We start from the raw sequence: 21,697 nt of genomic DNA, 5'->3' as shown, positions 1-21,697 counted from the left end.
AATTTGACCAAAATTGAAAAAGTGGGAAGGGTATAGCCTTCCCATTTTTCTAAATTCTGCAAAAAACGACATCTCTTGGAATTCGACAAAAATCACTCATCATAATCAAAATTGAACGCTCATTTCGATTAAGTCGTTGGTTTTCTTGTTAAATCAGCCGTTTTAAAATAAACTAAAACAAAGTGCTGTTAGCGCACTAACTTTAGTTTTTGGTTTTTACGTTTAGTTAATAAACTATAGGAACATTCGAAAAATGAACCTGATTTCCGTGATTATCATTCAATTCTGAATCTAAATGATGTATTTTAATCAAAATTTGAAATTTGACCAAAATTGAAAAAGTTGGAAGGGCCTTCCCACTTTTGCCAAATTCTGCAAAAAACGACATCTCTTGGAATTCGACAAAAACACATAGTATGATCACAATTGAACGCTGGTTTGGATTAAGTGGTTTGTTTTCTCGTCAAACCAGCTATTTGTGTGTTAAACGGAAACTAAATTATGTTAGCGCACTAATTTTGTTTACTTGTTTTTTACACTTTCTTAAAATACTATATACTTTATGAAAAAATTATCTTTATTTTTTTATTTTCGTTCAATTTTGTATCGAAATTATGTATTCTAAATCAAATCTGAATTTTGACTGCTGGAAAAATATTAGTTTTTTCATCAAGCCCGTTGTTTTTAAAATAAAATGGACCCTTTTGCTGGCGCGCCAGCATACTGCCGCTCTGTTTTTTTCACGGTTATTCATACGTTTTTCACAGTCAAATTTCACTTTTGTTCTAAAAATATTTTTCGATGTCGATACTTACCGAAAGAACAGAACAGATCTAACAACCGTCAGCATGACGTTATCCCGTTACACCCTGTTTGTTGTACTGCATGTAGTAAGTAGAAAATGTCTACCAACAAAATGATTGATGTTTTTAAACTTTTCATTGATGCCATAGAAGTCATCCATTTGTTTAAACTACATGTTCGGTTGTTACTCCTCAAATCTGCAGACAAGAGCACTTTTGAAAATAGCATTATTTCCTTCTCGTAAATGGGAAAACATGTATTGAAAATGCTCCACACTTTTGGTTGCCGAAACAGAAGGAAAACGTTCGTCATATCTAGTCATATTCATCATAAAGTTTGAATTACCATTTCTCGAAGACACATTCCAATAAGACGACGCAATTACGGGTATGAGGTTGGTGGTGAATAAGGTGAAACTCGAAATGAGTTTGTAGCTTAACTGCGGAGGAAAGAGTGGAGGTGGCGCGCTTTTCTTTCAGAAAATAACGTGAACAATGGCAACAGCAGCATTTCCGCATTATCAAAATAAAAAAATCCTGGAATAAAAGACGTAGGGAAAGGTTGAAGGAAAAGGGGAAAACAGGGAAAGCTCAATCCTTACAGTGTACACAACATGAGAATAAGGACGCTTAATTGTACTGCATCACGATCGCAATCTCCCGAGTGGATTTAACATGCCAATTGCTTCACATAAACCTCTGCAAGTCCAGTTATAGTGGTCAATCAAAGAGTGGATACATTCAAACAAACTTTTCTTGGCATTTCTTTTTTGTCTTTTTCTTTTTTTAGCATTAACACTTTTTCAAAATTTCTCAGCAATGAAATAGAAAGGTTGGGCAGACTTATCTCTCCAGTCAGTCTTCCATTTTTCGTTTCTTCCCTCGTGCTGGCGATTCTAGACGAAGAGGAAAGGGTTAAAAGTACATACAGCCACAAAATTGTGATTTCATACTACCTTCTTCCTCTACTTCTTCACCATCATCCTCTTCTTCTTCTAAATCTTCATCACTGTCATCTCCAGCCCCTTCATAATCTTCTCCTTCACTTTCCTCCTAACATTGTACAGGAAATTTTGTTTTAAATAGTGAACCACATCACTGAACTATGTATTTCTTACATCCAAGTTGTCTTTGTAAATGGCATCCAAGCCTACATCCTCTTCTCCCTCATCTTCCTCTTCACCTTCATCTCCCCCTTCATCTTCTACTCCTTCATCTAAATAAACACTTATCGTGATGGGTTATAACTATGAGAATGTCTAAGGTTGAATGTACCTTCATCATTGTCAGGTGCTTCTTCACCACTTTCCTCATCTTCGTCATTGCCGTTGAGTTCATCGTCTTCTGCCTCTCTGTCGTCGCAGTCATAACTATGAAAATCATACATTACATGATAATCTAATACGGTGGAAGACAATATGTTAAATTGCTTACCCGTCAAGGTATTTTAATGATGGCAGAAACTGGAATACTTTCTCCCTGTAGTCTTCTCTGGTTGTGACATCACAGTTAAACAAGTCTAAGGATCGCAGCATCTTGAATTCTTTCTACAAATTGAAAAAAATTTACAGTCTACAATTCACTCAATCATACCAAGAAACTTACGAGAGGCTCCAGAGTATCCAGATCTTTGATTTTATTACCACTGAGGTTAAGCGATGTTAGTTTTGTGCTGCTACTGAGAGCATTTAAACCACCAGAGATCCTATTGTCACTCAATTCCAACTATTTGAACACATTAAAAAATTTATTATGTCAGGCAAGTTTTATAAGAAACAGATCATACCCTTCGTAGATTTGGAAGTTTTGGGAAGCCTTTGAGGCTGGTGAGACCCACATTGATAAGACTGAGAGCTTCAAGACCGACAAACTCGTCTGTTAAACCGACAATCGTAGTACTCCGGCAATTATCAAGATTTAATTCTGTGATCTGAAACGAGAAAAATCCAACTCTATTATTTTCCATGAGTTATATATGAGAAAGGGAACAAACAATTTGAATTGAAAATGGCGCCAAAATGGGCGGGCGCTCGAGCTAACAAGACGTAACGTTCGTTTCTCATCTCCATTTTCTGAACTTGGCTAGGCACTGGAATGGCTCAAAAATTGTTGTCGTGCAAAACCGCCATTGGAAAAAATTGCCCATTGAGACAGATATGTTTGAATCGGCTCAGAAGGTATGCAAAATGCCCCTTAAGACCAAGTACTGCGTACGACTTTGGAGGCCCCGTGGATCCACACATACACACACATACACACAGCGCGTCTATCGGACGCCTTCACGAGGCTGATACATACACACACTCTGTGAATAACTGTCTAACCACGCCACATTCACGGACTGTGTACGAACATGCTAAACAACACGTTCTTGAGCGACGCCAGCAAGTGTTTCTCAAGTCGTTTCATCGACTAGACTACAAAACAAATCATACAGCGACGTGGCCGCATCTTCCCATTAGACTAACAAATGTACTGAAGCAAATAGTTTGCAATTAAAGAAGAAATTACATACGACTACGTCAGTAAACGAGCATACCATCGAGTTGAATCGATTCTTGCAATGCCACGAGACGATGCAAAAAAAATAGTCTGACATTACCTGATCGGGATTCCTTCCTCTTTTTTCTAATTCAATTCGTTTTTCCATGTTGGTAGTGGTTTTTGCAATAATATAAAAAATGTGGATAAGACCGACTCTCTACACACCGGCTGTGACTGGAGCAGCTCACTTTTTTTTCTCTGTGCTGGCGATGCTTGGTACTAACTATTAAACGCCATCTATTGGCACATTTAAAAACTGTGTTGCGCGTTAATGTTGGAGGTGGATGAAATTCGTGGAAAAACCTTGCACATTTTCTCGATCGTGATGACAAAGAAAGCCTGGGCTACTTCCAGCATAATTTAATTTCCTTGAAGAAACATTTGTTTTATTGGTTATACATTTTTTCATGTTTTGTTCGGATTTGGTTTTGTTACATTAAAGAAAAATCGCAGATCAATGCGTACGAGCTTCTAGCTGTTCCCCATGAGGTGATTAATATTTAAAAAAAACAGGAAAACCAAAAAAAATAAGACTGAAGCTAACGATGGAAATGTTTAAATAGAGATGCTTGGCATGGCAACCACGCGTTGTATTTTGTAATTTGAATTGTTGCTTTGAACGCCATCTAACAATTACTTTTCTAACTAGTGATAAAACGCCTTCTATCCAAGTAGTCAATTAGAAAATCAGTTTACTGCTGATTACAAACCGGTAAATTATCGCTAGATGTTTTGATAGCAAAATACACAATGGCTCAATGTTGAAACACGAAAAATATAGGGTTAATCTACGTCTAAGGCATTGGTTCTTACTTTTACGTTTTCCTCTGGTCTTCCCAAGATTTAAAAATCATTGCATTCAATACATCCAATAAAGGTTGATCCAGTTACATGAACATAAACAGATATATCAGAACATTGTAATGTTGCAGTTAAAGACATTCATGAATGAGAGGATCACACGAGGAATAGTACCGTCAATCAAATGAGATTAAGTAAATGAATTGAAATAATAAATAAACAATAAAAAAATTGGACTTTGTGATAGGATAAACTGTACGTTAGATGTAACAGGCTACAGACTACTTGGGTGCTTCCATGCCCAAGACGCAACCACGAGCCGACCTGCATGACGCAACAAACATTTGTAATGCGGTAACTGTGTAATTTGAAAAATAAATTATGTATACCAAAGTAACGTGAGTATCTGTTGACGAAGAGTTCGAATATATTCATCGGTTAAAAGTAGGTCTTCGCGAGTACGTTTATGACACGTGTGTCTCTTCATCTTGATGACGCAATGAAGAAAATTCTATTTACAATACGACATTTATCAATTTAGCAGCATTACGGTTTTGGTATACGAATTATACTTCTCGAATTCGACACTTTTGATTCAAAGGCAAATCAGTTTCGGCGAAACCTTCAATCACTGCCGATCCGCATTTTTGCAATATTTTGGCATGACACAACTCTGACAACCATAAATAACGATTTTCATTTACCAACAATTTACACAAGGGTTAAATATTTTACCTTTAAGGGAATTCTCGTCTTCTTCACTTCGATTCATGTGGGGTCCATCCATTTCATTTGGTTGTTGATCATTAACAATCCCAGCTGAATTCGATTGCCTTTCAGTTAGTGCCGCCATTTGTTGACTTTCTCTCAATCTATACACACAATCGGCAAAGAAAGAACCCAAGTATTTTATTGACTAGATATCTATTTTGACCGTCATTTAGAAGGTTTCTCGCGTTACCCCGTCAACGAGAACAAATGGTGTACCTGCGAAGGGCAGTGTGCATGTCGGGCACGTTATTGTTGCTGAGCGAACGCGATCTCGGAGAATAAAGGAGACGCGAAGCTCTGCCGCTATTAGGATCGGTGTGTTGGTGACGATGATTATGATGTTGGCTGCGTTGGTCGGGAGTAGGATGACCTAGCAATTCCGTGGTCAATACAGCCATCAGCACCACAATTATAGGAATTGTAACGACCGTCGTCTTCATTTCTTCTTTGGATTTCTTCCTTTCTGCACACGACAACAGAGAAGTCGAATCGATGTAATTTACAGTTGCAACAGTTGGGGAAAAAGGAAAAACCGGTCTGTGATGACGCACGAAGTCTATTCTAATGATCTTGAAGATGCGACGAGATGCTCCGAGCATCAGTTTCTTGCTTCAATCTCTGTCTTTCTTTTACTTGTGTATACTTGTACCGACACGTTAATAAAACCGCCTATAATCACATTTAAAACTCTTTTTTTCATTGGTCCCCTTCATCAAATCTTCTCCCCCCTCCCCCATTTCTACCCCTCAGGAATTGTGTGAAGATGCGAAATTTCGTTGGAAACATGTCGAGACGTGACTGTTTTTCCCAAGAAAAACTGAAAATAATGTCGAAATGCCAAAAGAGGAACCCACACCCACTTACACTGTTAACCTTCAAAGAATTGCCAACGGGGGGTACAAGCCATTATGATACCCTTTTCTTTGGTATGTGGGGCACAGGGGGATGCGGAACACAGGGAGGTCACGGATTTCGAAATGAAAGGTGAAAGGGTAGCGGAGTCACAGTACCTGTTTGGTGTAGAAGATCCGGCTCATCCGAATGTCGCAGTGAATATGAAGAATAATTCCACGGTTCTCACGTGGTTTATAAGAAACGGACAGGCTCCGCCTACTCGTCATCTGTCGACCACGTAAAAGACATGTCCACTTTCCGTTGTGCGCCGCACCAATGAAACGTCACTTTCTCTCTTCGCCTATTTTCAGAGCCGAAGGCTTTTCGCACTATCAATGGGGATGATCTATATTTAAAATTAAATGTCTTCTGAATGAAAAAGGTCAGACAGTGACCATGAATGATTCAAAAATAGAGTCAGCGTCGTCCAATTTGGCAAAGAATTTCGATGACGTAGGTCCAATGATCTTCCTCGTGATAAAACTCTTAACTAAAAAAAAACGAGTTACTTATGGGCAGACCAGAAAGAAACATTGGTCGAATGCTACATGGATGTATATTTATACATATTGTTCCTTTTTTGTGTGACTACAATGGAATGCTGCGTGAGGACTTGTGACTGCGTGAAGACATGCAACAGGAATTTTAATCGGCACGACTCGTTCGGTAAGGACGTCCATGACTTTTACAACAGTCTGTGGCTGGCCAAAGCTCTCAGCAATGACTGGTTGGCTTGTTGGAGTGAACGTTGTTTATTGACTCCAATCATCCGGGGAACAGGTTTGTTTGGATCGCTAACCAAGTCAGCGTCGTCATTAAACATCATATCAGCCACACTAGAACTTTTCTTGTATCGAGCACCGTCTCCCGTTCGAACACAATCGTCATACGTTCGGAGTAAGGATCGCAGTTGACTGCCGGCCTTCGTGTCCGATTCAATGAAACGCATCAATTGATAAGGACTGAAATCGGCTGCGAAAAGTTCCAGTTTTTTCAGGTAAATAGAATTGAAAAACTCGTGTAAGTGAATGATGAAGAACATACCAAATTCACGGGCGTAAGAGATGACGGCTACCAATGGATTTGGTCCGCAACCATCTGAACTTTGACGGGCCTCCACTTGGTGATGGGCGGGCAGCCCAGCTACGGATAGAACCAGTAGCATGGCGTGAATGGATACCACCACAGCAAACATCTAATACACGTACAAAAGCAATACATAAATTAGATTACGTCATCTATTCGTGTCAAATGCAAATCTTAATTGTACCTCTTTGTGCAGAATATGTGGGCTGATTTTACGGACCGTTTGGTTTGACCGGCGGATTGATGTCGTGTGCAGTGTCCATCGATGTTGTCCGTTTTTATATACAGTACCTGTTGCTACTTGAGGTAAACATGTGGTGATTGGACTTTCGGGATTAATGAAGCACTCGATAGGACTGGAACTGTTAACTGCCCAACAAGAACTCCAGTAATATCTAATGACTGATTGGCCATAGGTATAGGGAGCGCAATCAACGTACCCGATCAAGGTGATTGTTTCCTCTTTTATTTTTATTTTATTGACGTCAAAATCAGCAAAATAAAAAGGGGAAAAAAAAAGAACAAGAAAACACACGCAAGATATTAAGGGTGGTGGTGATGACGACGTAATGGGAAAGGACAATATAGCAGAATCAAAAACTGTATAGATATATACACACCAAGCACGCGACGCACACACACACACACGCACAAGAATTTTTACTTAATATTTTTTTTTTTGTTGAGCAAAATGGAGCGGACGCAGCGAACGAATAAAAACATCATCAGCAACAACAACCATGGACGGAATTTTCCTCAGTTTTTTCTGTTTTTAAACTAAGATGCAATAAAAGTCGAGTATAATATTGAATGAATATATATATCCATCGGGTATGTAATTGGTTAAAGGAAAAACTAAATGTGAATTAGCCCAATAGCTGATTGCTGGTTATGAATGATGCAACTTTCAGGTACCGTACTGTGTGGGTCAATGGGCGGGGTGGGATAAAGGGAATCTTAGTAGGTTTCTTTTTTCTTTCTTAAATTCAATTTGCCTCTTTTACATACGAAATCACGAAAAAAAAGTAGCAACGTATCAACCAAATGGTGATTTCTTGTTACCTCGGCGTTTAATATTTTTTTTTTCTTTTATGTTTCTTTTTTAATATATAAAATGACATGTGAAAATGATGGGACGCGCAATAACCACAAATAAGTTTGGTTATGTTTTTCTAATGCTAAACAGAGGGAAAGCGAAAAAAAAAAAAATATTTAGGGGAAGACACGAATTAAAAAGATCCCTGATCCACTTGAACCGCAAAACATTTTCAAGGTCTGATTTAAAAATAAAAACACATGGGAAAAAGTTAAACAAAATCAATCATAAGATTGTTTAAGCAACAAGACTCATATATATATTATATAAGTGGTGTATATACTGTATATAAGTATGTAAAAAGGGTTTCAGACTGGCTACTGTATACAGGGGCTTATGCACAAACGTGTGTAGGGTGGTCTTTACTTACAGCGAAGTAAATGGCAACCACGCATCGAAATGCTTTTCTGTTTTCGATCGCTAGAAATTTACGTTACAAATCAAATATTATATGGCACTCCTACATTCAGCTAGCTTTTTCACTAATGTTTGCATTGGCCTTTGATCAAGAAAAAAGCAGGTGTTAACTGTACGTAGAGCCATACGAGGGGAGGTATTTGGCAACACGAAAAATTCTTAAGTAACTATACAATAAACCTGTTTTTACACTGTTGGCAGCCTTAGTCGTTCTAACCAAATTAATTTTAAACATTGAAAAAAGCGAGGTCTTGTGTCTTCCTCTAGGACTCGGTAAAAAAATAAAAAATAAAATAAAACTGACAGAAGTTGAAGGATTGAAAAATACTTAGTTAATATATAATGTACTGTATGTATAATATATATGGCAACTGGGTGGACTTGTAATAATTATTTCTTACGTTCAAAAATGATCAATTAGTTTCCCACTAAATTCGTAATTAGGGGTACCTCAGACTTCTTCCTCTTCGCCACTGCTACTACTGCCGTGGCTACCGTTACTGTCGCTGCTGGGACTGTCGCTGCTGGACAAGGACGTTTTGAGCTTGGTGAGACGTTCGGGCGTCAACAAATCCGATTCATCGTCGGATACGTCGTACCACGGCCGTTCCGTTACGTGATGATGTCGTTTCTTTAATGTCCGGATGCTCTTCTCTTCCAATCTCACGCGTGTCTATTTAGAAGAAAAATTCCATTCGTGTCACACGATACGATTCAATTGGAAAACATGATTATACCTTATTGAGTCGTTCTTCAAGTGGCGGTGGAGTAACAACTTGATTCTTCAGTTTCGCTTCTCTCCACGTCAATATCTGACCGGATTGGTGAGCCATTTCAACGTTTGCATCTTGGCCGGCCTGAGTTGATGTCATATGTTCGACGGGTTTCCTATCCGAATGGCCATCCACCACCATTTGCCCAGTCACGACACCAGTTGTGCTCGCTGCTTGCTCTTCGATACGAGCCAATTGACGGAAATGTCGCATCGATTCCGTTTTGGAAAGAAGCAGGTCACCACTCGCTGTCGATTCCGCTTTCGAAATGCAATCGGACGGTGCTGGAGATGATAGACCGTGTCGTTCAGCATCCGCCTGGGACTGGAGAGATTGATGTGTCGACGTAGAAGACGTACTCCCGCTACCCGTAAGCGTTGCTTTGCGTAGTGGACTGAACGTCGATGAATTCGTGAATGTGTAGGATGACGAAGGCGGATGACGAGGTGATGAATCCGATTTCGATGCGGATGAAGCCGGACGTGCCATAACGATGCCCGAATCCTCTGAGGCAGCTACACTAAGCGATTCCGCACCTCCATGTGAAGCCGATGTCGACGATGATGCTGAGGATGAACCTGGTGTGGCTCCTCCTACACCGACTCCACCGCTGACTCCTCCGCCCGACGTGCTGCTCACTTTGCTACTGCTCGATGATAAATCCGATGATCCTTTGCTGTTGGTCGAGAACCGCGGAGGTGGCGGAGGTGGTTGCATTCCACCGACTACGTTAGTACCGCCGGAACTGCACACGGACGAGGACGACGTTTCATTCTGACTAGACGGAGACATTGAATTGTACGTTTCAATCTCCAGTGGTACTGGCGGAGGGGACGTGGACGGCGGCAAATCCATCACCACCTGTTGATTGGCAGATTCCGCCGCCGTCGATCCAGCCGCTGCGGATTTACATCGCGATCCATCCAACGATTCAGGGCCAGCCAATGAGTGACTCGCACGTTTTTCAAGACTGGCCGCCATAAGCTGGGCGACTTGAGCGTTTGGTTTCGTCGGTGATTTGACCATTCCGGACATGGACATGTCCTCAAACATCTGACTCAATCCGGCAACTACCCCGGCAGATGTCCCTGCCGTCGATTCTTCTTCTTCTTCGCACTGACGATGATGATGATGATGGACAGTTTGCGGCGATGTCGTCGATGGCGAGTCGCCTAAGCTGAAATCAGACGGGCCACTTTCCGTCTCGGCCGTCGTTTGCGGAGAGCCACACGCGACCGGCGACGTTGCAGGCGTCAATAAAGATGGCGATTCAGCCGAACTGGATTTGCTGGAACGCTTAGATGGCCAACGCGCTTTCAATGCAAATTTCGTGAGAAATCCTCCGCTTTTTTTGCGTGACCCAGCAGCAGCCGGGACCGATACTGACGTCACAGCTGTGTTGTTACTGCTGCTCAAGCTGGAATGGCTTCTCGTCGAGTTACCAGTTATCTCTGCATCATCGCCAGTGGCCAGCTGATGCTCTGCCAATTGTTGCTGATCGACGAGTCGCTGGACCAGACTGAGATCGTGACAACTCCGTGAAGACGATCCAGCCATAACGGGGACTGTTCCAGCCAGTAAATCTGGTTCGGCTAATGTTTTTGTGTTGGCATTGGCCGACGCGGTGGCGGCAGCCACTCCAGCAGCAACGGATTCATTCGCCACCGATGGATTGTTATGCATCCGTTTACTTTGCCTTGCTCTTTCCAATTCTTCCGAGAAGGAAGCGTTAAACGATCGCGTATTACTACCCCGTAAGGGTGTCGATTGATCTCGCGGCGTCCGTCCGTCCAGGACATCATCGTGGTCATCACCTTCGCTACTAGATGGCTCGATGACTTCAATCACCGAGGCGTTGCCGGATTCCGATGTGAGTTTGACTTCTTGCAATTTCTTACGGAGTTCTTGCCGAGATGAAGAAGGTGTCGGCTTCTTCCGGTGATAGCTTCTTTCCAGCAGCTGTTGCTGCTCCTTGATTTCTTGCTCACTTGGATTATGGCCCATGTTGCGGACGGCTGCGTGTAAAGTGCCGTAGACGCTGTCGGCCCCACTTGTTGAATCGGCTGCCGCCGTTCCATTTCGGGCGTGGCCGCTAGCAGCCTGACGTGACTTGAAGGCAACGGCCAAACTCCTCGGGCTCTTGAACCAAGTAGGTGGGCCGGTGGTACTCGTGTTAGCCGCTGCTGAACCCGCTACACTCTCTCCTGCCGCTCGACTGGTTGCAGCGCTGTTGATTGCCGGTGGCGAGAAATGGGCACTATTGTTGTAGTTGCCAGACTCGATGGACACTAAGGCTTCGTCTTCCTCACCATCCGAGCTGGCTCCAGCCGATTGACAACAACCCGAGTATAAAGAGCCTTCGTCGGATGACAGGGTCGTCACGTCACATTGGATATTGCTGGCCTGGGCGTTGACAGCTGCCAGTCGACTCCTTTTTTTTTCCCGAAATTCAAACGTGTTTTTTTTTTAATTATATGCAAAATTCAAATGATTTATTCATTTAAATACCTGAGAAGCTCGTGAGGTCTGATTTGACAAGTACGGTGTTTGGTATTGGTTGACGTACGCAATCGTTTCCAGCCGTCTTCGGCCATGAGCAAACGATGTTCCATGTCGGCTAAATTACTCGAGAACCAACTACGTTGTTGGCTTTGCCATTTATCGTGCAACGCTTCGACTACGGCGACGCTTTCGTCCAAATTGCGACTGTTAAAATAGAAAAAAAAAAAAGAAATATCAGTTCCTATCGAGAAACGCGCATAAAACTTCATCCTTACTCTGCGATTTCTCCAGCTTTGCGAGAACTGCTGACTCGATCCCTAACACCCGCCAGATCTCGGTGTAGGGTCCTCAGTTCAAAGAGTAAAGCCTGATGGAGCGATGTGACGTCCTCGTAGAGTCTGCCCAGCTGGCGGCACATTTCATCTCGTTCTTTGGCGAAGCGCTTGCCAATCACCAGCACGTCCCTGCAATAACAAAAAGGAATGAGAAAAAGAGGGCCCCCCCCCCAGAAAAAAAAAAAATAAAACATGAAAAATGATGGGGTCATAAAAATGAAAAAGAAGAAAGGTCCAGGTAAGTACGTAGTAGCACAATAGAGCCTCAAGGTTTTCTCTCGCTCCCTTCTCCGGCATATATACAATATATTCATAGAAAAAAGAGAGAGGAGAGAGAGAGAGAGAGAGAGAGCCAAGTCATCATCATAGATTTTAAGCACATGCCTGAAGTAGGATTTGAGTTCGGCATAGTCTCCACGCAGGTTGTCCAATTCTTCGTTGGCCTCCAGTGTTTCCGACGACAGGCAGAGAGCGGCATCGTGGAGCCGGAGCAGTTGTGCAACTCCCACATGGCCGTTGGCGCTGGCCAGATCCAGAGGACGATGACCCATGTCATTCTACACACACACACACACACACCCACAGAAGAAAAGGAGGTGGAGCCACCAGTATTATTATTATTGTTGTGCGTATAGAGAACTAGAGAGAAAAACCCCTGGCTTAAAGGAACATAAAAGAATATATGTAGGCAAAGGTCGACAGCCCGAGCGAATGACGATCAGCATAAAATGTTGTTCCATCACCTAAACTCCCCTCGGACTCTTTAAACGACTGTGTCGGATGTATCGGAAAAGAAAAAAAAAAACAAAAACAAAACAGGTTCGCGTATTTTGTAGAGTTACAACACAACATTCCAATGAATCCACACATGGGGGAAGGCAAAAAAAAAAAAAAGAAATAAAAAGACATTGTGTCTCTTCTTGTAAGAAAGGAAGGGTGGTGTTTTTTAATACCTCCATCAAAAGAGGCAAAACAAAAAAAAAAAAAATCCGATAGTAACAAACTGCTTCAAAAACTTTGTTGTTGTCTTCGGACATGATAACGACCGCAGGTAATCGGGAAAATTCTTCTATAAATCTATATGACGGAGGCTGCCTTTTCTCTTTCAAATTATAAAAGAAAAAGTGACAAGACTCCCATTAACTTAAAAAAATTCTAACGATGATATCTTGCCTGATTTTTTTTTTCCCCATTCATTTATCACTCATTCATTTTATTTCTTTACAGTTTTTTGTTTCACTATTGAAGAGACATCGTATAAAGAATTCCAGCCACAATTGTTTTCTTCGTTCTTTGAAAGTCTTTGCCGCCGCCCACGAGAGAGTAAACACTTAAGAAAGAAAAAAATCAATAGGTCGCGGATGGAATATTGAACAGCCGGACGGATCTCTCTGTCCTCTTTTTTTTTTTTTCGCTTTAGCTCTGCGATTTTTTCTTTTTCTTTTATAGGCAAAATCACACAGCTGCATGTCCTTATTGGGATTGGTTGAAATTGCTTTAGGCTCTCTCTCTCTCTCTCTCGTATTATTATATCCCAAATATTTTGTCCATCAATTTCGAAAAAGAAATTCATTTGTATTTTCTTTTTGCAATTTATGTTTTCTTTCTCATAATAATGCAATAAAACGTGTTTTGTAATGAATGAAAGATTTTTCAAAACGAATAAAAAAAAAAAATCGAGAATCTGGATCGCCTTTGATAATGATGGAAGGTTTCGTTATATTACCAAAACGCCGAGCACGTTTTTTTTCTTTTTCTTTTTTCAAATACACGACCAGAGAGAGTGAGGTCACGCATTCCTTTTCATTCCTTCATCCCTTTTTTTTATTTATTTATTTATTTTCTCCTTTCCTATCCCGAAACTGTTAACTAATTACGGGTTATGCCCCAAAGAGAGGTTTGGGGAGGAGGAGAGAATAAGCAATGGGCTTATTCAAAAAAAAAAAAAAAAGGGGTCGTCGGGTATGACTTTGAATGAAGTCCCCATGAAATGTTGGGGTTATTTAAAAACTTAAAAATATAAATACAAATTCAGAATACATCCCTCCCCCCAACGTCGGCAGAATTTAAAAAAAAAAGGGGGAAAAAAGAGGATATAATGTCAAACAAAAAATATAAATAAACAAACGCTGTCCTGAATAATTGAATAAAATTAAAAAAAGAGAAAAAAAAATGGTACGAGCTCTGGGTGGTTGATTGGAAGAAGGAAAGACGATTTATTTCGTCTTTATATTGAAAAAGAAATAATAATAAAAAATAAAAAAAATTAAATACCTTGGCAGTGACGTCAGCACCGTGGGCCACTAAGATGGCAACGGCAGATGCGTGTCCGGCTCTAGCGGCTAAATGGAGCGGCGTCTGTCCGCAATGGTCCCGCAAATCGACTTCGAATCCATGCGATTCCATATACTGGGCAAGCCATGCCACTAAATCGATCTATTAAAAATGAGAAAAAAAAAGGTGTACATTTTTATGGAGATAATAATAAATACAGGTCCCAATAAATGTATGCATGTGTTATTTAAATTTCTTTTTTTCTTCTTCTTGGAAACGTATAATTCTAGAAAATAGCGCATCAGTGGATGGAATGCGGAATGTGCTCTGTCACACTGGGCCATCACGACTTGGCGGGGGGTGTTTGGCGCATTTCGTGGCTCATCCAAATGAGAGAAATAAAAGGGGAGGAGGCGCTTCTTTTACCTCCTCCTTCTGTGACGTCGTAAAGAAATGTTGTTATATGACTTCAAAATTTTTCTAATTTTTTTCTTTCTTCCAGAATTTCGACAAGGTCTGCCGTTTGGTGCATGCCCTTACCAAGAAAACAGAGAAGAAGAAGAAGAAAAAAAAAATTACAATAATATGCAAAAAGATGGGGGGGAGGGGAAGGAGGAGGATGATTTATGCCCAGCTAATGTTCTTCTTAAGATTGTCCAGACGTCAAGCTGTGTCTGTACGCTATGAGAATTAATGACACCGCGTACAGTACCGCTTTTCCTATACCACCCCCCAAACGTCTGCTACATGTCGATGAATTTTCCAGCATCAGGGGGTGGGTTATAGGGGGGGTCGGGTTTTCCCTGTTTGGCCTCAACAGGTTCTTTGGAATGTATCGCTATTTTTTTTTTAATTTTTTTTTTAAAGAAGAAAACCCGTTTTCAGATGTCACAAAATATAGCAATCGCAATCAACTGCTATAGGTGTAGGTGTGTAAAAATGGTGGAACGCACCTTGCCGTATTTGGCAGCGATATGCAAAAGACATCGGTCACCATCAACGGGAGCTAATCGATCACGTGCGGATGTGTGATCGACAAGAAACTGGAGCGCTTCAAGTCTTCCGGCCTGGATAGCCGCAACGACGGGCGTTAATCCTCGTTTGTTTTCATCTAAAAGAGCATCCTGCATCTCCGGACCGAACGACGAGCAGAGCCAGGCCAAAGCGTCAGCATTTCCCGAGCCGGCCAGGACGTGCAACAGGTTGTTACCTCTGTGATCCGACAGGTTTCTCACTAAAGTCGGTTCCATTCCGGTCATAACTCGTTGCTGCGTGACAACAACAAAAAGAAAAGTGAAACCAACACACATAACCACACACACACACAAACAAACAAACAAAAAAGAGAGGAATAAATTACCAGTTTTAACAAATGGCCACGACGAGCAACATCAAAGATTTTGTGAATCCAATCCGGCGTCTGTCCACGTTCCTTATTCAGCAACATCTGCTGTTGTTCCGGCGCTGATGTACTACCTCCACCAACCTTGAGCACTCTGTTGGTTTGTTGTGCAGGTGAAGGTCGTTTCTCTTTGAACCATTCGGCCGGCGGTTTGTAATTGTGACGAGTCACCTCCGCAACAGGATTGTTTTTATTATTCCGTCCATGATTTTTCGATGGTTGTTGCCGGAAGAGGGGCACAGCACTTTGCATGGGATACATCGGTTCAGTGTCATGCCTTCCATCAACCCCCAAACCACCGCCATAGACACGGACATGTTCTTCGTCGTCATCTTCCTCATCCGCTTCGCGTTCCCAATCCGTTTCACCGCGTCGGGCAGACACGCCAACACCGAATCCTGCTGTTCCAGCTCTCGCGCCTGGACGTCGTCTTCGTCTCCTTTCCAGGGAACCGTAACCGTGCGCACTGGTGGCCGATGACACAACGACACCCGACGCGCTAGACGTCACGTTATTCTTGTGGGACTGGATCGATTTCGACGGGCTATGGAGAAGCAGCATATCCTGGACACTACGGGCTTTATTCCGGTGGGCCGTCAAATTGTTGTTGTTTCCCTGATGTTTGTTGGTGGACGGCCTTCCAATTGCGAAATGAGAAACATCCCACACTCTTTCACTACTGACACTCGGGCCCCCTGCATCCGTCCGGCCGGATGCAACTCTCCCTTTCGTAGTAGGATACCACTGGGGAATGTCTAACAAGCTGGCCATGGCCACCATAGGGTTCCCATTGTTGTTATCTCCTTTCTTCATCCGTCGCTGGATGCCGATTTGTTGGGCCGTCACACTGGCGTGAGACGTGCCCGGATGAGGTTTAGATTGCGTTCCACCAGAAGACGACGAAGATGAAGTCTCTTCTGGTGGACGTCGTATCCGACTGGTGGCTGTTGTAGACGATCCTGCATCCGCTCCGCTTGCGCGAGCTGATTGCGAACTCGTCAGCTCACTAAGTGTCTCCATGATGGAGATGGTCCTGAGTGCCGGTTTGCCGGGCGATTGCGAGGCCGACGGCAGGAAACATCGGGCCGATTGTTGTTGTGCGGAGGAGGATGTTCGTTCGTTGCGTTCCGACAACGAGGAGGAGGTCGTCTCGTAGAACGGTGCTAATTGCTCCTCCAGTTTGTATTCTTCAATCATCGAGGAGTCATCGTCATCACCTCCGCCAGGCCGCCGGTACAGTTGATGGCTACGTCCGGCAGCAACGGAAGATCCAGCCCCGCCACCACCACCAGCCGTCGAGTGTGGTGTATGGCCATAACGCACATGGGGCTTCATATAATCACATCAAATTCGCCTGGAAACATTTTTTGAATTTTTTTTGTTTAATTAATAAGAAGAACAAAGGTGAGTTTCATTAGACTTATCACCTGATTCGATGGGATCAGTCAACCGAATGAATCAGAGTGGAATATTTTCAGTAATTGTTGTACCACCTGTTGTTGAGCAAGGATGGAGAAAAAAAGAAACTTTTTATCATTTTGAAAACAAAAAAATAAATAAATAAATAAAAAAATATGCATAAATAATTTTAATGGAGGGGGGAAGAAAAAAAAAATTCTTTGGTCAAAAATCTTTTTTCATGGTACAGGTGTGTAAGCGGGGGGACTAAAGGAAGAAAAATATATTTATGTAGCCCTACTACTATATAGGGGCTTTCTTTAAGTCTTTGGGGGGGAATTCATTTTGGCTACTGGCGATACGCAGGAGCAGCAAGCGGCTGGGCAGCCCTAAAAAAGGCAATGGAGGCTCCACTGTTCCGTCTTATACACAAAAAACTTCTACACACACACTCGTGCTGCGTATATAATCTGACATCGTCCCGACGGCGACTTCTTCGTCGAGGAGAGAAATGAATACAGAAAAAAAAAAAAATAAAAATATATATATAAAAACTTTCACTCCATTCTTATAAATTGCTGTTCATCGCTCCTCATTTTTCTTCCTCTATTTTCTTTTCTTTCAAACTGGTTTTCTCTTTTCTTTTTCCTATGTATCCGTTGGCTATCTATTGGCTGTTGTTATGTATGGCGACCCGATTAAACAGGAAAAAAAAAAAAACTTATAAACAAATGAAATCGTTATTTCTCTTTCATTCTGATAAGAACTAACAAATTCCGCACGAAGTGCATGACTTGCTTGTCTTTCAATCGAATTCTTAATTTAAAAATACACACCCTAAACCCTTTCCTTTCCACTTGAATTTACCGTGTTCTTTCAATTCGGCTTATCGGCAGTCTTTTCTAGCGTCTACTCAAATCAAAAGAGAAAAGAAAATTCGCCATACAAGACGACACACTCTGTGAAGCGGTTGTGCTCGATGCTCTTGAATTGCTATCAAACCCCCCCTTATTCAGTCACGAAAATGCCAGCCGCAAAAGGAAGACAGACCCCAAAATGAAAGGAAAACACACGCGAAGGTCTTTTAACCAAAAGGTAAAAGAGAAAAGGAAAGATTGCTGTCGAGCATTTCAGTGATAGTAATTCGATTAATGAAATAAAACACGCAAAAATGCCATTGACATTTTCTCAGCTGAAAAAAAAAATAAATAGATTTTTCGTTCTTCTTTGCCCAGGTGACATGAGCCAGGTAACTAATACAGGGCCAAAACAGAATATAAGAAAAATAAAAGCCCCGGCAGGCAAGAAGGGCCTTCGTCATTTTCCTTTAGCTCCTCGCCTCAACATTCCTCGCTCTTTATCTCCTATTCTCTCTTTCTCTCTCTCTCCCCGACTGAGGGACCCCTCTCTCTTCAGGCGGAATTCCTATTCTTCTTTTATAGATGGATATATATTTTTTTTTCTTTAAAAAGAAAAAAAATGAAAGAAAAGTCCTCAGGTGTGTGTATACCTCTTTTACACATTCCAGTGCTCAAGTGAGGGCCAGTGTTGCTTTACTACTACTAACGTCTATACTATTGTACACGACCTTCAAAAATGGCCTTTAGCTTAGCGTATATGAGCTACCTTTTGATGAGAAAAAACTGTTGAAGAAGATCATTGGACAAGATCACTCATTCAACGTCCATTAGTTGAACCTACGGGCCTTGCCCGTTATCAATCAATCGGTTCATTACTTGATTGGACGCTCAGAACCCACAGAGACAAGAGGTGGACCACTCCCACCCATCGTCATCATTCACTACGACCGACAAAACACGGAAGGAAAGGGAGGTTACTATTACTACTACTACTACTACTATTTAAGAGAGAGAAAAAAAAGAACTCTCTACTACAAACAAGAAGAAGAAGAAGAAAACCCTATTTTCAGGTGAATTTACGAGCCAATGCCATGTCAAGACTTGTTGTCCACTATATGCCCGCCCTTCGTGTTCCAGGCGACGAATTTCACGACAAAGACGACCTTGTCTAGAGGACAACGTCCACTTCATCGTCTATACTTTTTAAACCACAAAAAAAAGAAACGATATAGATAATAGTGATCATTTAAAAAATAAATCTGTGGTTGAAATGGATAGAAAAGAAAAAAAACTCATTTACATAATGATACGGCCGGATGCTGCACGTCACTTGCTCTCTGTTGGAGGTACTTGGTGTATATATGTGTACGGTTTATGGAGGTACGGTATGAAATCGTAAAAGGAGCTCAAAATATGCCGGGAAAAAAAAAAAAACGAAGTTGGTTCACCATTATTAACGGACGAATGCCGACACATTTAGTAATGACCACATAACTCACGCTAGCTATATTATTTTGAGAGTTGCAACAAAAACAGATTCCTCCCCGAATTTTTCGTATCGGCAGGAGGCGACTTTGGCGCTGCTATCAAAAAAGATAAACGGACAGCAATGGCCGCCATTTTCATTTCCCGCCGGCATACAATAACAAACGAAAGAATTTATTCTTTTTAACTTTGCTGTTGTGTCAAGAGGAGGATTCGAAAAAAAAAAAAAAGGGCAGATCGAAGCGTATCTGACACAAACACACGGTACACACAAAACAGACACAAGTTGTGGTAGATATATTCCGGGGGTCTTTTTACGACTTTGAGGAAATATTATTCCGAGGCCGGTCGTTTGCATACGATTAGAAAAAAGGAGAAAAATCATGTCTTGGTCCAAAGAATTTTTTCCTTTTTTTTTTTTTCCTAGCGTAACATCAATTACACCAAAGACAATTTTGTGTGTGTGTGTGTGTTGACGAGAGATCATTTCTGTGTTGTCATCGAGGCTGTTTTGTGTCAAAAAAGGAAAACGGCAGGGAAAAAAAACAAAATCTCTCTACTTCTTACGATACCTACCTACTTGCTACTAATACCTGGCTGGAAGGCTCTCTCTTTTCATCCTCGTGCACAACAAAAGAGCTTTTGCTTAAGTTTTGCTGCTTTAGACACATTCGGTAAGAGAGAAAAAGAGACGAAGAAAGAAGAATCCCAAACATGGAGGGGTTGGCTAGCAGCTCACAGTGGAATTTTTATGGCCAGCGCCAATTCAAAAACGCCCGGCGATTGTTTCGAGAAAAAAGGCAGCAGCAGCAGCAGCAATAGCTTTTTTAAAAAAGCAAGAGAAATGCTTATAATTCTTCCGTGTGCATCTATAAAGCAGCCGGATGCTCATAACTTTTGTTGTCAGACCCAGTTTTCTATTTGTTTTTTTAGATAAGAAAGAGAGTTAAGCTTACAGAGTAAAAAAGAGAAAAAGTGGGGGCAAGAAGAAAACTCGCCCGTGTGGGAGCCAAATAAACACACAACAAGATGGACGACTGGAATGCCGTGCGTTCAAATCGCTTCGAAGGTGATATTCCTCGTGGGTCTTGGCCTGACCTGCTAGTTTTTTCGGAGGGGAAGTTTTCGGGAGAAAAAAAAAACTGATTTTATGATATGAATCTTGAGACACGATCCTAGTTACACATTCCAGGGACTAGATAAATGAAAAAAAAACCCCAGAAATTCACAGGCACGTAACAACACGATCTTGAAATTGTTACGTGTGTGTATGGATTTGTCAAGGTTAACGTGTATGGAGATTTCTATTCCCTTTTACCTGTCATTCAACTGGGGCGTTGGTTTCCGATGTACCGTAAAAATTCTAAACGACACAACTAATATTGCCAAAAAACACGATGATGATTAAGACATAAACACACGAGGAGAATGGCCGTCCAATGAACCACTTTTTCTGCTGGTTGCACTCCAATCACTACACTTGAACACTTTTTCTTCGTTTGGATGAAATGCCACGTGTTGATTTCTGGTTCTTTTTCTGTTGGAAATTTCGTCGTTTTGAGTCGATGGCGACATGAATAGACGAGTTGAAAAAGCACAGCACCGACCAAAAAAAAAAAACTCAACCGTTCACCCGCATCTCACAGCAGCAGCACACACACAACTCGACTCTGGCGAGGGCCAAGGTATGCGCCGTGGGCACAGCAGGTAACTGAAGGAATGGAATAATAAATGGAACTCGAAACGTGGACGCTACGCGCTTTCTAAATAGTTCCCTCCTTTTTTCTCTCCTGCAGTGACCTCCCTCCGCTTCCCGCCTTTAGGCTCTAAACTGACTACCTACGCCATCTGCTGGTCGATTTAACATATTTTTGCAGTTCACTTAATTGGTTGTTTTTTTGTGTAAATGATTGCAGCAGCCGATCGGAAATGGCGGAATTGATGGCTGACGTCAGGGTCGTATTCTTGATCTTGGCTAAAGATATAGATGCCCGTCTATTTCGGATGTAGTAGATAAATAATGGACAAGCCAAAGAAGGTGGATGGCCCCCTTATTACAAACCTTGGGATGAAATTGAAATTGCATAAAATTAAATGGATGACGAATTTGAGAATTGAAATTGCATAACAAGTTAGGATGACGCAAAACTAGGAACTAGGATACGAGATGCGACGCAGCTAACGGGCAAGGACACTTTTTTACGACAAACAACCCTTATGATCTGACAACAGAGCTGGCTTTTCGTCTGCTTAAAA

The 21,697-nt window shown here is 41.8% G+C and overlaps 4 protein-coding genes and 1 long non-coding RNA gene across 6 annotated transcripts; 1 reads left to right on the top strand and 4 right to left on the bottom strand.

The window, feature by feature from the left end:
- Positions 1 to 1,045: 1,045 nt before the first annotated feature.
- On the bottom strand, positions 1,046 to 3,564 carry LOC116923187 (acidic leucine-rich nuclear phosphoprotein 32 family member A). Its single transcript, XM_032929665.1, has 8 exons — positions 3,406 to 3,564; positions 2,590 to 2,733; positions 2,409 to 2,528; positions 2,238 to 2,350; positions 2,079 to 2,173; positions 1,922 to 2,019; positions 1,760 to 1,856; positions 1,046 to 1,699 (listed from the first exon to the last, which is right to left on the bottom strand). The coding sequence occupies exons 1-8, from the start codon at positions 3,451 to 3,453 to the stop codon at positions 1,659 to 1,661; spliced, it is 756 nt and encodes a 251-aa protein (XP_032785556.1). The 5' UTR covers positions 3,454 to 3,564; the 3' UTR covers positions 1,046 to 1,658.
- A 458-nt stretch (positions 3,565 to 4,022) lies between these two features.
- On the bottom strand, positions 4,023 to 6,085 carry LOC116923188. Its single transcript, XM_032929666.2, has 6 exons — positions 5,930 to 6,085; positions 5,136 to 5,382; positions 4,884 to 5,020; positions 4,721 to 4,821; positions 4,538 to 4,659; positions 4,023 to 4,472 (listed from the first exon to the last, which is right to left on the bottom strand). The coding sequence occupies exons 2-6, from the start codon at positions 5,357 to 5,359 to the stop codon at positions 4,430 to 4,432; spliced, it is 627 nt and encodes a 208-aa protein (XP_032785557.1). The 5' UTR covers positions 5,360 to 5,382; positions 5,930 to 6,085; the 3' UTR covers positions 4,023 to 4,429.
- A 265-nt stretch (positions 6,086 to 6,350) lies between these two features.
- Positions 6,351 to 7,219, bottom strand: LOC116923189. The gene is made up of 3 exons (XM_032929667.2): positions 7,084 to 7,219; positions 6,858 to 7,008; positions 6,351 to 6,785 (listed from the first exon to the last, which is right to left on the bottom strand). Exons 2-3 carry the CDS (start codon positions 7,006 to 7,008, stop codon positions 6,499 to 6,501), a joined length of 438 nt encoding a protein of 145 aa, XP_032785558.1. The 5' UTR covers positions 7,084 to 7,219; the 3' UTR covers positions 6,351 to 6,498.
- Positions 6,875 to 8,135, top strand: LOC116923190. The gene is made up of 2 exons (XR_004394420.2): positions 6,875 to 7,017; positions 7,096 to 8,135. It is a non-coding gene; the product is annotated as an uncharacterized LOC116923190 (long non-coding RNA).
- Positions 7,976 to 21,574, bottom strand: LOC116923184. 2 transcript variants are annotated; one of them, XM_032929662.2, is made up of 10 exons: positions 20,760 to 21,574; positions 17,126 to 17,191; positions 15,657 to 17,052; positions 15,250 to 15,564; positions 14,297 to 14,458; positions 12,407 to 12,579; positions 11,963 to 12,151; positions 11,694 to 11,891; positions 9,150 to 11,616; positions 7,976 to 9,085 (listed from the first exon to the last, which is right to left on the bottom strand). In XM_032929662.2, exons 3-10 carry the CDS (start codon positions 17,031 to 17,033, stop codon positions 8,864 to 8,866), a joined length of 5,103 nt encoding a protein of 1,700 aa, XP_032785553.2. In that variant the 5' UTR covers positions 17,034 to 17,052; positions 17,126 to 17,191; positions 20,760 to 21,574; the 3' UTR covers positions 7,976 to 8,863. The 2 variants fall into 2 exon arrangements, with proteins under 2 accessions (XP_032785553.2, XP_045029914.1); XM_045173979.1 differs by having other exon boundaries at positions 11,963 to 12,579.
- Between the last annotated feature and the right edge of the window lie 123 nt (positions 21,575 to 21,697).

The sequence above is a fragment of the Daphnia magna genome, linkage group LG5 (genome assembly GCF_020631705.1).
Source record: "Daphnia magna isolate NIES linkage group LG5, ASM2063170v1.1, whole genome shotgun sequence".
NCBI classification, from domain to species: domain Eukaryota; kingdom Metazoa; phylum Arthropoda; class Branchiopoda; order Diplostraca; family Daphniidae; genus Daphnia; species Daphnia magna.
The sequence above is the reverse complement of the archived record's forward strand: the minus strand, read 5'-3'. Positions and strand labels throughout refer to the sequence as shown.

What these genes read in the sequence shown, in the direction of transcription:
- LOC116923189 (XM_032929667.2), bottom strand. Translation starts at nt 7,008, where the DNA reads ATGTTTGCTGTGGTGGTATCCATTCACGCCATGCTACTGGTTCTATCC. An exon ending in CTCTTACGCCCGTGAATTTG is followed by an intron (nt 6,786 to 6,857) that starts GTATGTTCTTCA and finishes AACTTTTCGCAG; the next exon opens with CCGATTTCAGTCCTTATCAA.
- LOC116923188 (XM_032929666.2), bottom strand. Translation starts at nt 5,359, where the DNA reads ATGAAGACGACGGTCGTTACAATTCCTATAATTGTGGTGCTGATGGCT. An exon ending in AGACGAGAATTCCCTTAAAG is followed by an intron (nt 4,822 to 4,883) that starts GTAAAATATTTA and finishes TATGGTTGTCAG; the next exon opens with AGTTGTGTCATGCCAAAATA. An exon ending in CAGATACTCACGTTACTTTG is followed by an intron (nt 4,473 to 4,537) that starts GTATACATAATT and finishes TGCGTCATGCAG; the next exon opens with GTCGGCTCGTGGTTGCGTCT.
- LOC116923184 (XM_045173979.1), bottom strand. Translation starts at nt 17,033, where the DNA reads ATGAAGCCCCATGTGCGTTATGGCCATACACCACACTCGACGGCTGGT. An exon ending in GTGCTGACGTCACTGCCAAG is followed by an intron (nt 12,580 to 14,296) that starts GTATTTAATTTT and finishes GTGTGTGTGTAG; the next exon opens with AATGACATGGGTCATCGTCC. An exon ending in AAAGCTGGAGAAATCGCAGA is followed by an intron (nt 11,892 to 11,962) that starts GTAAGGATGAAG and finishes CTATTTTAACAG; the next exon opens with TCGCAATTTGGACGAAAGCG.
- LOC116923187 (XM_032929665.1), bottom strand. Translation starts at nt 3,453, where the DNA reads ATGGAAAAACGAATTGAATTAGAAAAAAGAGGAAGGAATCCCGATCAG. An exon ending in GAGGAAGGAATCCCGATCAG is followed by an intron (nt 2,734 to 3,405) that starts GTAATGTCAGAC and finishes TTCTCGTTTCAG; the next exon opens with ATCACAGAATTAAATCTTGA. An exon ending in AACTTCCAAATCTACGAAGG is followed by an intron (nt 2,529 to 2,589) that starts GTATGATCTGTT and finishes GTGTTCAAATAG; the next exon opens with TTGGAATTGAGTGACAATAG.